The 19,745-nt window shown below is 36.1% G+C and overlaps 2 protein-coding genes across 2 annotated transcripts; one reads left to right on the top strand and one right to left on the bottom strand.

The window, feature by feature from the left end:
- The first annotated feature begins 820 nt into the window (after positions 1 to 820).
- On the top strand, positions 821 to 2,931 carry LOC137740408 (Protein with RNI-like/FBD-like domain). Its single transcript, XM_068480287.2, has 3 exons — positions 821 to 2,020; positions 2,320 to 2,502; positions 2,594 to 2,931. The coding sequence occupies exons 1-3, from the start codon at positions 821 to 823 to the stop codon at positions 2,894 to 2,896; spliced, it is 1,686 nt and encodes a 561-aa protein (XP_068336388.2). The 3' UTR covers positions 2,897 to 2,931.
- An 8,147-nt stretch (positions 2,932 to 11,078) lies between these two features.
- LOC137738750 (calcium-binding protein PBP1) lies at positions 11,079 to 11,871 on the bottom strand. The gene has a single exon (XM_068478226.2). It carries the CDS (start codon positions 11,610 to 11,612, stop codon positions 11,241 to 11,243), a length of 372 nt encoding a protein of 123 aa, XP_068334327.1. The 5' UTR covers positions 11,613 to 11,871; the 3' UTR covers positions 11,079 to 11,240.
- Positions 11,872 to 19,745: the final 7,874 nt, after the last annotated feature.

The raw sequence follows: 19,745 nt of genomic DNA, 5'->3' as shown, positions 1-19,745 counted from the left end.
GAGACTTCAATAAAAAAAAGTAAAATTTGGAATTGTGAATTACATTATTGCCCGCCATTTTTTTTGTGTGATAGAAGACTAAGTAGTTTTTTCACCCTGTTTTGGTTGACAAAGAGAGTTTCATTAATTAATAGAGATACATGCACACACATAACAGATACCCATACATATTGTGTTAATAATTTCATTTCATTTTGTTTTGTACTACAAAGTGTTGATTATCCTCTTTTTATATTTTTCATTATTTTATTTTAATGTAGGGCTAAAAACATTTTACACCCTTATATAAATTTGTGGTGGTTTTCAAAATAGGTAACAAGGTTTAACTTAAAGTTTTGAAATTGTATAATTATACACTTTTTTGTCTCTTTGAATAGACAATCATCCACATTATTGATGAGATTTTTTCATTTTTTATTAAGGTAGTGCAAATATGACTTACATGTTAGACGCAAATATGACTTACATGTTAGACCATATATATAGGAGTCTGAAGCTCATCATGTCACATATATAATAAATTATTATACAATCAATTTGACCGAAAACACAAATTCATACAATTTTAAAACTTTAAAGTGCAATATGAAAAAAATTAAAACTTCATGGCGAATATTTAAAAACCTAGGCAAATTAAGAGACAGTAAAAATGTACTTAAACTCTTTTATACAAGTAGGGATAGTTTGAAACAAACTCAAACGCTGTTCCCGTCCTCACCTCACTGAATCTTTGAACCATTCAAACCCTAAAGTACGTAACACGGACATTCTTTCAACAAACCGGTAAAAACCAGATGAAACCCTAAAAATCATCATCACAATGGAAACAAGATCGGCTGCCAAGAAAAGAGAGCTTCTGATCTTGTACAACCAAAACGATCAAATTGGTGACGACAATAGTAGCAGAAGCACAAGCATTGGCCGGATCACAATGGAAACAAGATCTGCTGCCAAGAAAAGAAAGCTTCTCATTTTCTACAACCAAAACGATCAAATCGACGATGACAAGAGCAGCAGATGCAGAAGCATTGACCGAATAAGTGACCTCCCGGACGCGGTTCTCCACCACATCCTCTTCCTCCTACCCATCAAAACCGTCGCCCAAACCAGCGTCTTATCAAAACGGTGGCGTGATATCTGGTCCTCATTCCCTGACCTAGACTTCACCACTTTAAACCCGAATATCATAATATCCTCTACCACCACCGGAAGATCGCATTCATTATCAAGGCCAAACTCTCAAAATTCTAAAGAAGCCGACTTCATAAGGCAAGTCCTAACCCTCCGCGACAAGCACTCTGGTATTCGGATCCTCAGATTTCGTTCTCGGTTGAGTTTCTCTCGCCTTAATGGCCTGATCCGCCTCGCCATCCGGCGCAATGTGCAGGAGCTGGACGTGGATGTAGCCACCGAGGATTACTTCAACTTCCCTCGATGTGTGATTGCCAGTGAGTCTTTACGAGTTTTCAAAATGAAATCTCTTGACCCTGGTTTCAGATTGCCCCCTTCATCTGTGATGACCAGTGGATTTAAATCCCTCCAATCACTGTCGCTTTCGCGCATTATTTTAAACAACCAGCCTTCTCTCTCGGATATGTTCACCGACTCTTCTTTCCCTATGCTCAAGAAACTGAGCCTGGACGCCTGTTTCGGGTTGAAACACCTTCTGGTTGGGTGCCGGGCGATTGAGGATTTAACCTTGGAAAACTGTTTTCAGCTTCAAGGGTTGGATGTTTCGGGTGGGAAATTGGAGAGGTTGAAAATTGGGAGTTGTTTTGATGTTTATGTTGTTAAGAGTTGGGTGAAGATTAATGCACCGAGACTTAGAATTATTCTTTGGAAACATAATGCTATTACTGATAGTTTTTCTATAGAGAATTTGAGTTCTCTGCAAGAGGCTTACGTTGGTTTCTTTCGTGTGCGGGAAGATATTAGTGTGGCAAAGCTTCATAGTGTGTCCAATCTTTTTATGGGACTCTCTCATGCCCATTGCTTGACACTTGAAAGCCAATGCATTGAGGTACTTTAATTTTAAGTAACATTCTTTTGCTAGATATTCCGTTCTATTGACAAGACCATTAAAGCTCAGATTGACAGTCTGACAATAAAAGTGGCAAGAAAGCTTTAAATATCTAACCGTTAATCATGTTAGCTTTTTTCTAAATGTGTGGTTTAGATTCATAACTTGGTAACATCATTTGACAAAAGAATATTATCTTGTAAATGCGTGTGACATTGCTAACTTTATATGGTCATCAGTCTAGGTGGCATTTTCAGTGCGGGGCATGACTTATATGGTTAGTCTTTTGTTGTTTGCAGATTCTATCAAACAGTAATTATTTTGCAGTTTATCTAAATCCCTTTCACAATCTCAAATCTTTGGAGCTGCATACGTGTTTCAACAAGAATAATGTCCCAGGATTGGCGTGCATATTCAAGAGTTCTCCCATGCTCCACACACTGATTCTCAACATTATAAATGATTACAAGACTGTAAGGAGAGTAAGTGTTACAAATGAGATTATTTCGTTTATGTTTTTCTATTATGTTCTTAATTAATTTAATTTGGTTTCTCATTTGTATGCATATCTAGCAATGGAATAAGGATATGTGGGAAATGTCCAACTCGGAGGAAGAAAAGTACTGGGAATCTCAAACCCAAATCTTGAAGCCCTTCCTACAAAACCTTAAGGTGGTAAAGATTCATGGGTTTTTAGAGTACGAGAATGAAGTTAGTCTAGCCAAGTTCTTGCTAAAGCATGGAAAGGCCTTGGAAGAAATGATTCTGTGCACTGGACACTGCAAAGCTAGATATTCTCTCCAGCGACAAAAGATTAGGTCACAGATGATGGGATTTTCTTGGGCGTCTTCTAGTGCTAAAATTGCCTTTCATTGAACTTAAATTTGTACTACCTTTTTTTTTTAATTTTTTTTTTTTATGGAATCGTACTACCTTACTTTGCTTCTTCAGTTCTTTTTCTGAATATATATATATATATATATATATATAAGCACTTTTCCTTAATAATTAATGTCTTCTTTTTCACTTTATTAGGATAAATTTGGATGGACCGTTAACCATTTTCTCTTGCTTCATTTTGAGGAGCAGTAACTGCATCCAAAATATCGTTGGTTATAACGTGTGTTTATTTCTCAGCTCATATTATAAGATCTGTGAAAAATGTATTACGTGACAAATGTTTCAAAGTGCACACAAAATTTCTCCATTTGATAAAAGTCTACAATGAAATATACATTAACTAGAACTATGGAATCGCAAGAAATGTTTAAAATTCAATCAGTACAAGAAGGGACATTTGTTTTTCTTGTGGATAGCTTCGACGTTCCTCCTAATTAGGGCTGGAAAAAGATCCTAAAAATTCCAAACCAAATCGAAAAAATTCCGATCCCAAACCAAAATTCTCGAAATTTTCGGTATGTCATCCCGAACCAAACCGAAATAAAATTTCGGTATGGGATTCGGTATTGCATCCCCATTTTTTCGGTATTCCCATACCGAATCGAAATAAATATTATATATATATATATATTATTTTTTAATTATAAGAGAATTATTTCAACCGTTCATTGTTTTAGATTTAATCTGTGTCGTTCATTTGTTTTTAGGTTAGATCCCCCATTTCAATTTTCACTTCCGTTCCATCAAGAGCTTGAAACGCAGCCACTGTGCCACCAGCCTTCCTTCACCAGAATCACCACCCAGCTTGCCTTCCTTCGAATCGTCTCTGACTCTCCAGCGGCCCAGCCTTCCTTCACGAATCACCACCCAGCCATCGCCACACCAAAGCATCAAGGACAGAACTCTCCAGCCTTCCTTCACGATTCCTTCACGAATCGTCTCTGACACTTGCGAGTTGCGATCTCTCTCTCTCTCGGGCAATTTTCCCTCACAGACAGAACTCTCAATCTAGCATTGAGTCCGAGTCTCACTCTCACCCAAATTAGGTAATTAATTTATACCGTTGGCATTTTTTTTTGTGTGTGTTAATAACTTATACATTTCTTCCATCTTCATCTGTAACTCTGTTTGTTAGCAGTCATTTCTTCCATCTTCATCTTCATCTGTAACTCCATCTTTATTTGTAACTCTGTAATTCTTTTTTGAAAATCGTTTCTTTTATTGATGATGCGCTGCGGCACCCATGTATTTGGCTTTGGCGGGTTGTAGGGGGATTAAAGCGCGGGTTTTGGTTGTGTATTTGGCGCTTTAGTTGTGTATGTATTTGGTTTTGGCAGGTTGTATTTGGTTTCTTTTATTGATGATGCGCTGCGGCACCCATGTGGGTTGTATTTGGTTCCTTTTATTTGGTTTTAGAGGTGGGCATCGCAGCAAACCAACGCAATGAATTTCAGTTAAAAGCCTAATATTGAACTAGCAAACCAACGCAAACAGTGCAAAACCTGCATAGCAGCAAAGCATGCTTACATAGGATTGGGATTTGGGAATGTTGGATATATGCAGCATGCCAATTCAACTACTTTTGCTTATAAAACTTGTGTTCTATTTAGCATTTTCGTAGATAAGTAAACCAAATTGCTGGATGAAAGTTACTCAATATCATGTAATTTGAGATTTTCATAAATGTTTTTTTGTGTGTTATCTGTTATGTATGTGAATTTGTTTCCTAATTAACATACCAAATTGACAACTGGAGATTATGCTTCTCATGTGGATGTTCATCCCAAAATCAGGGAAATGAATCCTTCAGCAAAATTGTTGTGAATTAATTGTAATTGTATTATATAATTTCTAAATCCGCAACAAGATCCACCCATCTGAAATGGTTGGAACAAAATCTAACTCGCCTAGATTTGTAGCAGAACAATGCCATATTGTACTACCTTACCAATAGGGTTACATTAATGGTATTGGTAGCCACTAGTGTGATTAATCTTTGTCTCAACTAATGTTTTTTTGTTCAATTTGTTTGTTTCTATATTCCAGTTGTCTCAACTAATGTGATTAATCTTTGGATATTAGTTTCCTGCATACCTAGCCACTAGTGTGATTAATCTTTGGATATTAGTTTCCTGCATACCTAGGCAAATCAAGGAAACAAAGGAGCAAAGACCATTATGCATGCATGAACATATCAGTATACATATATATACACGGACAAGGTGGGTACAGGGCATGCAATTAGTTGAGCTCAATTTTTTTTTCTTTTGTTTTCAAGTACACAATATGGTTGTTCTTTCAGACATGGGCGCCGCCAAAATTTTCATTTAATTACAACTATGTGGAGGAGGAATCAAAGTTGGAATGTGGGGTGAGATGGCATTAGATTTTTTGATATGATATGCTCGTTCTGTCAAATTATTGGCATTAATCAGTATATATTATCATAATTATTGGATATGATTTGTTCGTTCAACTGGCATGGCTTTTGGCATTTTTCCAGTCATTCATCTCTTAGTAAAACTATATACGTGTTTCGTTTTCTGCCTTAATTCTGGGATCTGCTTATACATATGCTAGGTTAGAGAACCATATAGCTTTCCATCATGCATGCTTTCCACAAAAGAAATCAAATGTGAATGTATTGTATACTGTCCCACGATGCCTTCACATGTTAACCTTTCACATCTTAACATTTTTCCTGGTAGTGTTAGCAGGTTTAGCACTGCTGTAGCAACTGAGGAGTTAATCATTCCACCTGTTCAAACTTCAAATTAGTCACACGTGGCGTCAGGTAATATTTTTGTTTTGGCTTTGAGAATCTTAGATACATGGTCTTGCTTTAATGTTTGATAGCAAAGTATGAAACTATGTCAAATTGGCAGATTGGGCAGATGCCATGAAAGTATTGAATAGGCAGATTTCTTTTGATTTCTGTTATATATTTTGAGTTATTTTTCTCACAACCATATATTTTCTATGTTGAATGCTCAGATTTTTGAACCATTTATTTTATTTATTGATTGGAATTTGGATATATGCTGAACTGTGATTGTGATATATTAATGTGCATTGTTATTTTATTTGTTAGGATGGACGGGTCTAGTAGCCAATCTAGTACACCTATGGTCTCGGTATTAGGAAAACGAAAACAAACCCAACCTAGTGGTACCCTTCAACTAGGCACTCCCTCACCTCAAGATTATTTGCATAATGATTATTATGAAGATTGTTGGGATGATGATCCGGATATGGAGGAGGATATTGCATTAGAACAAATAGAAAAAGATGAGGAAGAGGGGGAAGAGGGGGAAGAGGAAGTAGAAGAAGAAGAAGTAGTGAGACAATGGGAGGATCCTCCTCGGAAAAAAGGGCAATAGTAGAAAGGGTCCAAGTCCGGCGTGGAATGATGCTAAGAGGGTAACGATCACCGATAATAATGGGGAGAAATCTTTCATGGCCGAATGCAAGCATTGCAAACTCTTAGTACTGGCACACCCTATAATTCATGGGACGACGGGAATTCTTAAGCATTTGAGGAAATGCTCGGGTTCTAGTCTCTTTGAGAATGTGGATCCGAAGCAACCTACATTGACACAAGCGAGGATGGGAGGTCCGGTTGTCACTCACACTTTCAATCAAAAAAGACTTGATAGGAGATGTGTGAGGTGGATTATAATAGCGGAGATGCCTTTTAGGGTGGTTGATCAAGAAGACTTTCGAGATTTTATTCATGACTTGAATCCAAAATACAAACTTCCTAATAGGCATAATGTGGCGGTGGCGGTTTTGGAGTTGCATGTTGAAGAGAAGGCTAAAATAAAAAGTGTGATTGAGGGGTTGAGAGTGAGTATTACAACCGACACTTAGACCTCAATTCAAATGATAAACTACATGGTCATCACGGCCCATTTTTTGGACACTAATTGGAGGTTGCATAAGAGGATCCTAAACTTTGTCCAAGTTACTTCTCATAAGGGTGATGATATTGGAAGATGTCTAGAGGTTTGCTTGAATGATTGGGGCATTGACAATGTGTTTAGCATTACCGTTGACAATGCTAGTGCAAATGACACCGCCATTGCATACATGAAAAGAAGACTCAAGTCAAATGGTATGCTTTTACTTGACGGGGCTCACTTGCACATGAGGTGCGCTTGTCACATCCTCAATTTGATAGTTAAGGATGGAATGACGGAGCTTAGTTGTGAGATTGATGCCATAAGAAATTGTGTGAAGTTTATACACTCATCCCCGGCAAGGTTGGAGTCTTTTAGGGAATATTGTGTCTTGTTGAGATTTGATAGGATGTAAAGTATCCCTTTTGATGTTGTCACAAGGTGGAATGCCACATATGAGATGCTTAATAGTGCTTTCAAGTTTAAAGAAGTGTTATCTAAGATGGCCTTTGAGTGTGACTCTTTTATTGCTTACTTTAAAGAAGAGGTCTCAAAAGAGGTTGATGGGGTGACAACAAAGACCAAGCGGGTGGGTCCTCCGGAGGTGGATGATTGGGAAAGGTCGATGAGTTTTGCTCACTTTCTTAAAAAGTTTTATGATGCCACCTTGACATTGAGTGCAACCCTTACTCCAACGTCACACTTAATACTTAGCACGGTGATTGCCTTTCAAGTGGAGATACAAGAACAAATTTTAAACGCCTCTAATGCCACTTTGCAAAGTGTGGCTACCTCAATGAAGCTCAAGTTTGACAAATATTGGGATCACATTGAAAAGGTGAATCCTATTCTCTTTGTAGCCCAAGTACTCGACCCTAGGTACAAATTTGATATGTTGGAGACAAATCTAGAAGAGCTCGGCTATGGATGGGACAAAATAAGGGAGGAGAAAGTAAGGGTTAAAGGCTATGTAACCAAGTTGTATAATGCATACAAGGAGGGAGTGGTCCTTAGTAGTAGTAGTACTAGTAGTACTAGTAGTAGTGCTACCTCAAATGTAGAGCAAAGATCAAGTGTTGTACTAGATGATGTGGGGGGGTGTGATCGTAGATATTGATGTTGCTTCAAGTATGACAAAGAAGATCCAACGAAAGAGAGCGGAGGCACAACAAAATGAGATAGCCAATGAAGTGGATATGTACTTCAATGATCCACATCAAAGCCTAACATATGAGGGTTTCAATCTTTTGGATTGGTGGAAAGGAAATTGTGCTCAATATCCAACTCTTAATAAAGTTGCTAAGGATGTTTTGGCCCTTCCTAGTAGCACCGTTGCTAGTGAGAATGCCTTTAGTCTTGGTGGGAGAGTTGTTGATCCTTTTAGAACTTCCTTAACACCTAAAATGGTTGAGGCTTTAGTGTGTACTAGTGATTGGCTTAGAGGAAAGGAATTTTGTTTCTACAAGGAGCCTACACTTGACGAATTCCATTTCTACAAGGAGCTTGAACGCTTATAAAGAAGTAAGTAAACAATTTAATTTCCTCTTTTATTTTCTTAGTATTTATTATCTATTAGACTATAATTCAATGTAAATGATTTGTGGTTTATTGTTTTAGGCACGGCTAATTTGGGAGGTGAGGAGAATACAACATAAGAAAATGAAATGCCACCTCCACCTCCTCGACCACTCCAAGTTGAAGTTCAACAACGTCAAAATCAATCACTACCTCCACGACCACCCATTGTAAGGGGAAGGGCTCAACCATCAACATCAAGGGGAAGAGTACAAGTACCAACAAGAAGGGAGCAACCACAAGCATCAACAAGATCAAGGGGACGAAAGGGCCGAAGAGGCCAACAATATTTATAGACTTTAAGCTTTGCTTTTTAGCTTTTGGTTTGTAACTTAATTATTGAAACTTTGGCTCATAACTATTTTTTTTTATTTTGGGTTTGTTACTTTATTTATTTTAAAACCTTGGCTTGTAACTATTATTTTTGCTTTTGAGTTTGTTACTTTATTTATTTTAAAACATTGGCTTGTAACTATTATTTTTGCTTTTGGGTTTGGTACCTAATTTATTTTTATTGCATGCATGATGCATGTGTAGTGGGCAGATTGAAACTTTGTTATTATTGAAACTTTGTGCACAAATGGGCAGTGGGTAGATTGAAACTTAATTTATGAAATTATGTCAAATTTGTGCAGTGGGCAGTGGGCAAATTAGTAGAAATAACAAATTGGCAGTTTGGACCCAAAAGCATAATATGTCAAATTTTAGCCCAAAAACATAATATGTCAAATTTTAGTCCAAAAGCCCAAAAGCATTTCGGGATTCCCGAAAATTAGGATTCCCGAAAATTTGGTTTGGTATTGGTATTGAATTTGGGATTCCCGAAAATTTCGATTTGGGAATCGAGACAAGGGTTTCGGTATAGGATCCCATACCGAACCACTCTTACTCCTAATTTCCTAAGCAGCCAGTACTAGATCTTGGGGCATGTGATGTGGACAATATATCCAATTTGACATGTGACAACGGCTATAAATTTAAAGAACTGTTGTGAAATGTCATAAGAAGACTAAATATATTCACTAATTCTCATTTTTTTTTTTTTAAATTTATTTTAAAGATGACTAGCTGGTTGTTTTGCATATATTCGAATGATAACACCGTACGTTTTCAGAAGTCAAAACGATTTACAGAAATATTTCAATTTTTTCTAACCATCACGTACGATTCACTAATTGAAGAGAGTTTAAATTTGAAAAGTGCCATCATATATATTCGATTCACTGAATTATACATTTTTTTTTTGTTTGGGAACAACACTGAATGATACTTTATATTATATTATTATGCAAGTGCTGGCCTACATATGTATATTAATTCCTTCGGATGTACAGCAGACAAAAAATATATTTTTTATCATATACGGAAGTTTCTTGGTCTTACTACTCATCGGTCATCACGTCTAGAGTTATTTTAGTGGACAAAAAAAATTTGGTATTATTTATTTTAACAAAAAAATCATATTTTTACATTAAAAAATAAATCATGGTACTATTTACTTTACTTTTTATTTTGTCTTTATCATTAAAACTAAAAAATTTCAAGCCATTTTCATTAGTTTTTCATTTATTTATTTTATTCGAAATATTGTCGCATAATATCATTGTTCATTCAAATTATGATAAATGTGTTTATTTTTTGTTATGTATGCCTAGAAATGTCATAAAAATATAGAAAATTTATCATATACGCATATTATAACATATTAAATAATTTAGTATATAATAAGTTTTCGAGTACATATAAAAATTACTCCATTCGATCGTAATGATTTGTGGGATAGCCACATCTAAAGTCAAAAGGCTTAATGAGAAAGAAAATGTGCCCTTGGAAATTTCTGGATCATCTTTTTCTATATACTTATTTAAATAAACGAGAGAAAAATGTGGAACAAGAAAAATAATTTAAAATTCTTTAAAGAGTTGAGACAAATCTTTCGCCAAAGCTAAGAGTACTCTATGATCATCCAACGACAGCCGTGGCATCTTACCATGACACGGCTGCGTGGCCATGGCACCTTCGTGAAATTCATTTTTAACAGGTACATACCATTACCCGACATAACCAAATACTTTAGTGATCTAATACGGTGATAGACAAGTTCTTAAACAAGAATCAGTAAACCCAAAGCAGCGGCAGCCTGAATTGTTTGCATGCTCCTCGTGCGACAGATATATTAAAAATGCAGTCTTTAATTTTTTTAAATACCAGTTTTGATCCTTGTAACATAATATATATGGCTTTACATTTGCTTTCCTGCCGGTATAGCTCATGTGAAATGAAACTTTTTGTAGTAACGAGATCAAAGATCAGAATTCAGAAAATTGGTCCGTGGAGAGTCCACTTTTTTTCTTTTTTTTTTTTAATTTTTTTAATTTATTATTTTTTTTAGAAAACCTCGGCAGTACGAGGGGAATAGAATCCGCTCTCTTATAGAGTACATTTGGCATTTATCAAGACAAATTTCAATATAACATTTCAGCATACTTATAGGAAAATGAATATGACAACAACTAATTTAGATCACAAATATAATTACTCCTGTATTTGGTTATATGATTGTTCTAATGAAGTTGTACTTTGGCTTAATTTTGATATGTATGATTTAAGAATCTGTAGAAATTCTTCTATGTTAAAAAAGAAAGAATTGATATGCAAACAAGAATATTTATCAAGTCCAAGAATTACAACTAAAAGAAGGTGTTATTTCTCTGTATTTTCCAAATTTGACTTTTTCTGGACGAATGACGTTGAAAGTAAAACCATGAAATAAAAACCATGCACCTAACCCAAGTAAAAGTAAAACTTCTCCTTGATCAACTAACAAATCAAAATTGATCAAGAAATTAGGGTCTCTTGTTATCATCACTAAACTCCTCTTGCATGGCCTGCTCAAGCCAAATCCAAGACTCTTCCATCAACTCAGGACTCAGTCTGAACATCAAAACGCAAAACTCCATCTGGTTCAGAGCACCATCACCGTCCATGTCACCTTCCCTCACCATGCTCACAAGCTCATCTTCTCTAAAGTTCTGCAGACCGAGCAGGGCAGAGTTCCTCCTCAAGCTCTCCAGCGTAATGACCCCTTTGTCCTTGTCCATCAACAGCTGAAACCCGTTGCACAGCTCTCTTATCAGCCCCTTGCCGCCGAGTTTATCCGCCATCACCGGCAGCAAGTCTTCAAAATCGTCAGCAGCCCTCTTTCCAACTCCTGCCATTGGTGATGATTGATAATCTTGTGGGATTAAAAATGAGATAAGCTCTTTCTCTGATGTATTGGGTTTTGGAGAGAGAAATGAGATGTGGGGTTTTGGTTGTGTGAGGAAAACATGGAAGGGGAGCGGAGGGATTTATATTATAAAAGACAAGGGAAGGAGGGTGGAAATTGGAAAGGGGTTCTTGGAAAGAGGAGAGTTGTGGTCTCCCTACGGATGACAGCAATGGAACAGTGGATAAATTGCTGGTCCGCTTTGATTCTATGCAACCGCAAGGGCCAGCAGTTGCCTCCTCTATTTCTCAGAAACTTGTCAAGGGTAATTCTGTCATTGTACAAAGTTGGTGCCATTCTTTCTTGAAAATTTTTATTCAACCAATTATCTTATCTTCACATCCAACGTAAATATTTTCACCATTGAATTCTCCATTTGGATCCTATATTAATTTGAAAAGTAAAAGTAAATTAAAAGTACATGAATCCATATATCTGCCCCCCACCTTGATGCCCACCACTATCCGACGTCTCCTTCATTGACGTCGGTGAATCTCTTGTCGTCAGCGTCTCTTAACCACACCTCCTTCTCTTCCATATTTTCTCCCTCCTCTATTTCTCACTCTCTTCAACCATAACGCCGACATCGGAGGCCTATAAAGTTTCCGAGTGGTTCAAAGTCGGTGATGTGGAGAACCACGAGTGCCTCTACAATGGAGAAGGGAAAGTGGAGTCGTCGACAAGGAAGGTGTTGAGACGAAGAGGGATCATTTTTGTTGTATGTACATTTTAAAGTCAAAACTAGTGAAAACCGAATGGGGTGGCATGGAACGCGGTTGTGATGCTAAAAGAATTGGATTTGAAGTTTCCATGGAGAATCACCCGTGAATCCTCCATTGGTTTGAGGTGGAAGAGAACTACTCGTGTGGAAAGAGATTTTGGTTTTGTTTCTTCATTTTTCAGTTTTAATCAAATGGTGAATTAGAAATTAAAAATAATAATAATAAATTTTTTTGTGTTCGGGTAGAAACAGGTTGTTGGGTTCCAGTAGAAAATTAGAAATTCCCTTCTCTCACTTCTCTCCCGCCTATTAGGGGGCATTGTTTCAGTTTTTATACTTTTGAAGAAACTTTTGGGGCATTTTGTGCTTTCTAAAAAATAAAAAAAATTAAGAATTTATGATTATTAAGGAATAAAAGGGTTCGAACCTATTACAATAACGTAAAGAAGGGGAATTTCGAATTGAGGATGTGTTGGTGGAAATTCAATATCCTATCTACTAGAATATTTGTATTTGGAATTTACTTACATCGACTCCATATAGGTGTATTTCTTTATGCAGTCAAACGTGATTAGTATATTTTAACCTTACAAATTTCATAATCTATTCGTTTTCTTAATAATCTAAAGATAAATCATCTCTACAAAAAATAATCAAATAAAATATTAATTATTTGCTTATTCGTTCGTATAAACAAATAGATGTTTCATCACAAAAATATTACATTGTTTGATGCATAAGCGCGCTCACATACACACACACACACATATATATATATATATATAAATGACTAAATGATGATCAATTTGATTGAAATTTTACAGAAATGATGTGTAAATAATAATTAAGATAATAAATTGTACTAACCATGAAATGGGGGCGGTTAAAATATGTTAATCCCATTTGCAACGGACAAGGAGGGGCACATGCGATGGACATCATCAGTAGTTTCCCTTGGAATTTACCTCACCACTTGTTAGATGACTTAGACTTCAGATTATGAGCCCTTTGACTTTCACCACATTGGATGGAAGTTGGTTTGCATAACTTAACCAGTTTTGAACATGTTCACATGCAATGAACATGAAAAGTTGGTCAAGGGCTGAAAAAAAAAAAAAAAAACCAACCTCTTTTCTGGTTGGGCTTAAGGTCGGTCGTTCTCTTTCCCGGAAAATATATGTGCCAAAAAGTGTTACTTATAGATATGAAATATATTCCATTCAAATAGGCTTTAATTTGTTCCACATATGAGAAATGGTCGGTCGTTCTCTTTCCCGGAAAATATATGTGCCAAAAAGTGTTACTTATAGATATGAAATATATTCCATTCAAATAGGCTTTAATTTGTTCCACATATGAGAAATGGTCGCACGTTGGTGTTAAGAATCTCATCCCACTTTGCTTAGTTTAGAAGGTTGTTCTACACCTGCAACTTATTATCAGCAAGACTATAAAATATTGAAAGGTAGTATGTGGAAAATAGAGAATAACTTTAGGGTGCGTTTGTTGAACCGAACTAATTCAAACTTGATTAACTTTAGGGACTAAGCTGGATTAGCTTAGATTAAACTAAGCTGGACTAACTTAGTGAAGCGTTTGGTGTAGTATTGGATTAAGAACTAAAATAATAAAAATAATAATATTTAATTCTATCTTTTACATTTTATTTCTTTTTCTTTTTTTCTTTTACCTTTCTAGAACACCCTCTCTCTCTTGAATGCTCTTCATTTTTTACTTCTTCCTGTCCAACTGCCTCTCTGACTCTCTCTTTTTACTTTCTCCCTCATCATCAAATTCCATTCTTTTTCACCACTTTCTCCCTCATCATCAAATTCCATTCTTTTTCATTCATTCTGTCCAACTGCCCCTCTGACTCTCTCTTTTTACTTTCTCCCTCATCACCAAATTCCATTCTTTTTCACCACTTTCTCCCTCATCATCAAATTCCATTCTTTTTCATTCATTCTAAAAAAAAGCTTCTGATTTGTCATATAGGTTTTTTTTTCTAGATTTTTCACAAGCTTCTGGATTTCATTTGGGTTTTGGCAGATTGGTATTTTTCGTTTCTGGGTTTTGGTTGGCATTGTGGAGTTTGCCGATGATCTACCGACAGATGAAGGTGATGGTCAAGAGCGATATTGGGAGTTGGGGAAGCCAAGGATCTGAGTAGAGGAGAAGCACTGCCTTTCGACAGCGATCTCGGCAATAAACTCGAGATGTGCACGAGAAAATCAGATATGAGGTCTCATGATTCTAGGTTCTAGGCAAGGAGTGAGGGAGAGAGTAGGAGATAATGAAATAGAGAGTAGAGAGAGGCAGTTCTTAGCTAGTCCCATGGTTTTCGGGGACTCCCGCTAAGAACTTTTAATGATGCCTTTAGTCTAGCGAGTTCGGGCTAATCTCATTAACACCAGTCTCGCATGATATCAAACACAGGACTAGACTAATAGTTAGTTCAGTCTAATCCAATGACACTTAGTGAGGGCAAACAAACTTCTCCTTACATTATTGTGAATATAATATGTTTCGTATTAATAATACAAATATTATATGAATAATTCGATGTCAGGATAACGTTAAGTTTACCCATTGACGTCCTCGTGAAAATGAGATTGTAATTACCTCCTTTCCATTTTTATCTACTAGAGAATTCATGTATAGCTTCCCACTTTTTGGGTAAAGAAGGAAAAGGTTGATGATTCTTGGGAATATTTTTGCACATTACCGTCAAGTGATGATTACTACTTTATTTGTCATCGTTAATAATAAGTAAAGCGATGAACATTCTCACAATTTGAGAGCGATAAGCAAATATGCACTTTGATTCTAGCACTTACACGAACTATTACTTTAGCAAGTATAAAATTGTATCTCCATCATACCTCATAATATTATATTCAACAGTTCTTGTGTATAATTTGTACACATGTTGCCGTTTATGCGAGAAACAATAATTGAAAGAAAAAAGAAAAAAAAAACAAATAATACTGAGTAGCCCATTGCTCTTTGGGGTATATGTATGTGTCTTAGACATGGGTATGACTTTCCTCATCCACCACATACTCACTTTTTGGGCCTGCCACAGTTGTTACCTATTCTTCCTCTTCTGTTTCCTTACAATCCACGTTCAGACCGTGGGAGGCCTACTCATCTCGTTATTCACTGCTCTTACAAAGCTTCTAGCAGTCCAAATCAAAACTTCAATTTTATTAATCTTTCACTACTTAAGTTTTTAGGTAAGCAGTTGAGCCTAATTGAATTGACATAAGAGCTTAGAGAAGATGGCTCACAACTACACCAAGTTATGTGACTCATTAGGTGCGTAACGTCTACGTGAGCTTTAGAGAAGAGAGAAGAACAGTACTAAGAGCTCGTGTACTTATTAGTAATGGGAATGAAAAGAAAACGAATAGGTGTTAATCCAATTCCCTTTCCTTACTTTTTCTTTTTTCGAAATTATCAAATTCCCATTTCCTGAGGACTTGTTGAGGAGAAACCTAGAGACAACTAAAATACTTAGCGAGAACCTTCAAGTTCCATAGAGCGTCCAAAGAGTAGTCCTTGTTGGTCTAATCTCCTGGTGTACTATGTGTAAAGGACAATGCGAGTAGACATTGATCCAAAGACTTCACAACAGGTATAAGTTCTTTACCTACTTGTGGACACATACAGTTTGATAGATAAGGTGGTACTCCTTGAGTTACTTGGTTCACTTAATTAGCTGCCATTATGTATCACAGAAAAGCGTGTACGAAAAAACACAATTCCCATCAGTTTTAGCTCATGATTTTATAAAGAGGTGTTTGTTAATTTGTCTCTTGAACTTGTATGTAGTTGTCAATTTCCCCTCTGAACTTTAATTTTAGCCGATTACCCCATTGAACTTTTTTAATTAGCCAATTTTCCCCTTGAACTTGAATTTTAGCTAATTACCCCCCTTGAACTTTTATAAATAGCCAATTCCCCCTGGCGTTAGATTTTTAAAAACTTTCATTCAGTTTTTCATCATTTTTGCCCTCATATAGTTGTCATGTGTTGTTTCCCTGATCAAGATGGATGGAAAATTGGCTATTTACAAAAGTTCAAGGGGGTAATCGGCTACAATTATAGTTCAAGGGGGAAATTGCTTAATTATAAAAGTTCAAGGGGGTAATTGACTAAAATTAAAGTTCAGGGAGGAAATTGGCAGCTTCATACAAGTTCAGGGAGTAAATCGACAAATATGCCTTATATATATATATATATATATATATATATATATATATATATATATATATATAAATGGTGTTCTTCCTCTAGCTCTTTCCATGCTTCTGTCATTCTAAATGTCATACCTAATTGAACCTTCGCAGGTATTCATTTGATTCACGCTCACTTGCCGAAATAATAAAAATTATATGAAGGCCAAAGAGGAAGTCCTCCCATATTATACATTTACACATTCCCAAATTCTAATTTCGTAACTTTTATCGACCTTCTGGCAAACTAATGGTGACTATATTGGATAAACTTGTAGAAGTTTGAGAAGAAGAATTAGCAACACTGGAATTCCAGTGTTGCAAAAGCAGGTGCTTTGTAGGTTGGAAGAGATGCAGCATGCGAATTATAGAAGACATTGTTGGTCCATCTCTGGAGCTTCTTGAACACACAAAACCCTACATGGATACACTAAAGCTTCACCAGGCCAGCATGTTTCCCTTACGGATTCGTTAATCACCTCCATTCCATGAGAGAATATGAGATCAATCTACTAACGAGGACATAATTGTGACTGTGCTAACCTCATTTCATCCGATCTTGAACTCCCTTTTCCGTAAACAGAGTAGTTTAGAATACCGTATTTCCCAAACAAAACAAAACCCCTCCCTATTGACTAACTAGCTAACAGTTTCTTCTAACATATTAACTGATCTACAATGTGTTCATATATTGCTCTAAAATATGTAATGATTTAAGAATCGACAGACAAAAAGAAGCCCAGGCAAATAAATGAGTATGAGGAATAAATAAGTGTTTTACTTTTGAAAACGCACCTCAATCAGGCCAACATATGTCGCAAAGCACGATCATTTTCTGAAATAATAATAGTTGTACGTGAAGCACGATTGAAGCTTTGAAGTTACGACACATTCACATAAGAATTGTGAAGTTCAAAGAAGGAGGTTCTCTAATAAGTACAAATCTCAAAATTCAAACTCATCTAACGGTGATAAATAAGGTGGTGAGCAAAAATGCACTCTATATGGAAGCATTTTTACTCACCACCATTTAGTGTGGTATATGCTCACCATCCTATTTATCACCGTTAGATGAGTTTGAATTTGGAGATTCGTGTAATGGATAAACACAAATCTCAAAATTCAAACTCATCTAACGATAATAAATAGGGTGATGAACATACACCGCACTAAATGGTGGTGAGCAAAAATTCACTCAATATTATATTCACAAGTAGCCGCTGCACATGAATATTTTCCGTAATTAGAGGAGTGTAAGCAATTAATGGCTAGCCGTGTAATTGCATAAGGCTTAAGTGATTGAAAACATGTGCCACGCATATATGTACTTAGTATGTGCCAACAACCGTGTTGGTATTTGCATGCTTCACTTGGATTAATCTCGAAATCTTTGCCATTTCAAAGTCTGAAATTTTGGATTCACTGCTCCATTCAACAGAACATTATTTGCTTTGAGGTCCCTATGAATGATTTTCCATCTAGAATACTTGTGGATATAGGCCTCGTTTGTTAGTCCGGCGTTACACTAAACGCTTCATAATTCTTATCTAGCTTAGTCTAAGCCAAGCCAATCTAGCTTAGCCCTGAAGCTAGTTCAATCCTAAATAGTCCGGTGCAACAAACGCGCCGATAAAGTATTCTTTGAACAATACCTTCTATAATTTGAAAGCGTTTACCCCAATCCAATTTTGTTTTTTTAGATGGATCTGATTGGTCAAACCATGTAGAAAAATGAGCTACGTAAATTAGTTTTATCTGTTTTGGAAAGAAAAAAAAATGTAGGACACAAGGAAGAAAATCTTGCATTCAATGGATTTCACACAACGGGAAAATGATTTTGCAATATCAAAGAAGTAATCTGAAAAGTGCCGAGAACATACCAAACAAAAACTCGTCCAAACTACGATTCGACATGAACTTATAGATAAGTAGCAGTTGCTCGTCTCCAATAGCGCAACCCAAGAGCCGAACAAGATTGGTATGTTGGAGCTTGGCTATAAGCTTCAACTCATTCATGAACTCCTGAAGCCCTTGCCCTGACTTCTTGGACAACCTTTTTATGGCTACTTCTTGATTTTTAGGCAAAATCCCTGGAAGCGGAAGAAAATTCCACATATATAATGCGAACTATAACTCCTTACCATATAAGAATTGATGGTTGAAATTATTATGAAATGCAGAAAAGGAATTATGTGTCGGAAACTTTTTCAAAATAAAAATGGGCGCCGGTCAGACCAAATAAACATCCGATCGGTTTGCCCAAAAACCACGTAGTGTCTCTGGAACTTTAAATCAGTCGGCCTGCATTAAAATTCAGGTTTCGGTTACCTTTTTTATGGTACTTTGTCTACCCTCAGTATCCTATATTGAAATAACTTCATAAACATGTTCTAAGCATAAGCATTTGAATAACAATTTAAACTTCAAGGACATGTTTATATGAATTTGGTGCCCCTTAGTGAAGAAGTGTAATCCAAGAAATACTTGGATTTATGAAGGATTTATAAAGGAAATGACAACCTAATAACATTATTTCCATTCCTCCAGTTTAACTAAATAGAAGAAAGTCTAAAACTAATTTCGAAAGATTATTTTCTAGATATTTATTGAGCATCCTTGTTGTCTCTAGGTGCGTTTGGGGTTTGTTCTCGATTGTGCAAAACATTTTTCTTTTGTCAAACGATAGATTAGTTAGATTAAATGTTAGATTAGAAAATCCACAGGATTCGAACTCACATCATGGTGCAAGGGTAACACTCTTCTCCACCACTATGGTAAATGACCACTTGCAATTGTGCAAAACATTGATAAAGCTACTTAATACTACGGTCTAGTGGTATTCCTCTTCACTGATAAGTGAGAGTTCTCAAGTTCGATTTTTACCAAAGGCGAATTTGAATCACATTATTGCTAGCCCATTGTGAGGTTTAACCCACAAGGTTCGATTCTCCCTCAGTATAGATAATATTGTTTGTTAAAAAAAAAAAAAAAAAAAATTGACAAACACATAGTGTACATTAGGTTGGTTTTCATCGTATGCATTGATGAGTCGATTTTATATTATCTATTTTACTCTATTCTTAATATGTTTTGGTAATTACTTTAGTAGAATTTTGATACTGAC

The sequence above is a fragment of the Pyrus communis genome, chromosome 9 (assembly GCF_041283825.1).
Source record: "Pyrus communis isolate YQ-2024b chromosome 9, ASM4128382v1, whole genome shotgun sequence".
NCBI lineage: Eukaryota > Viridiplantae > Streptophyta > Magnoliopsida > Rosales > Rosaceae > Pyrus > Pyrus communis.
Note: the sequence above shows the minus strand (reverse complement) of the source record. Positions and strands in the feature narration are given on the sequence as shown.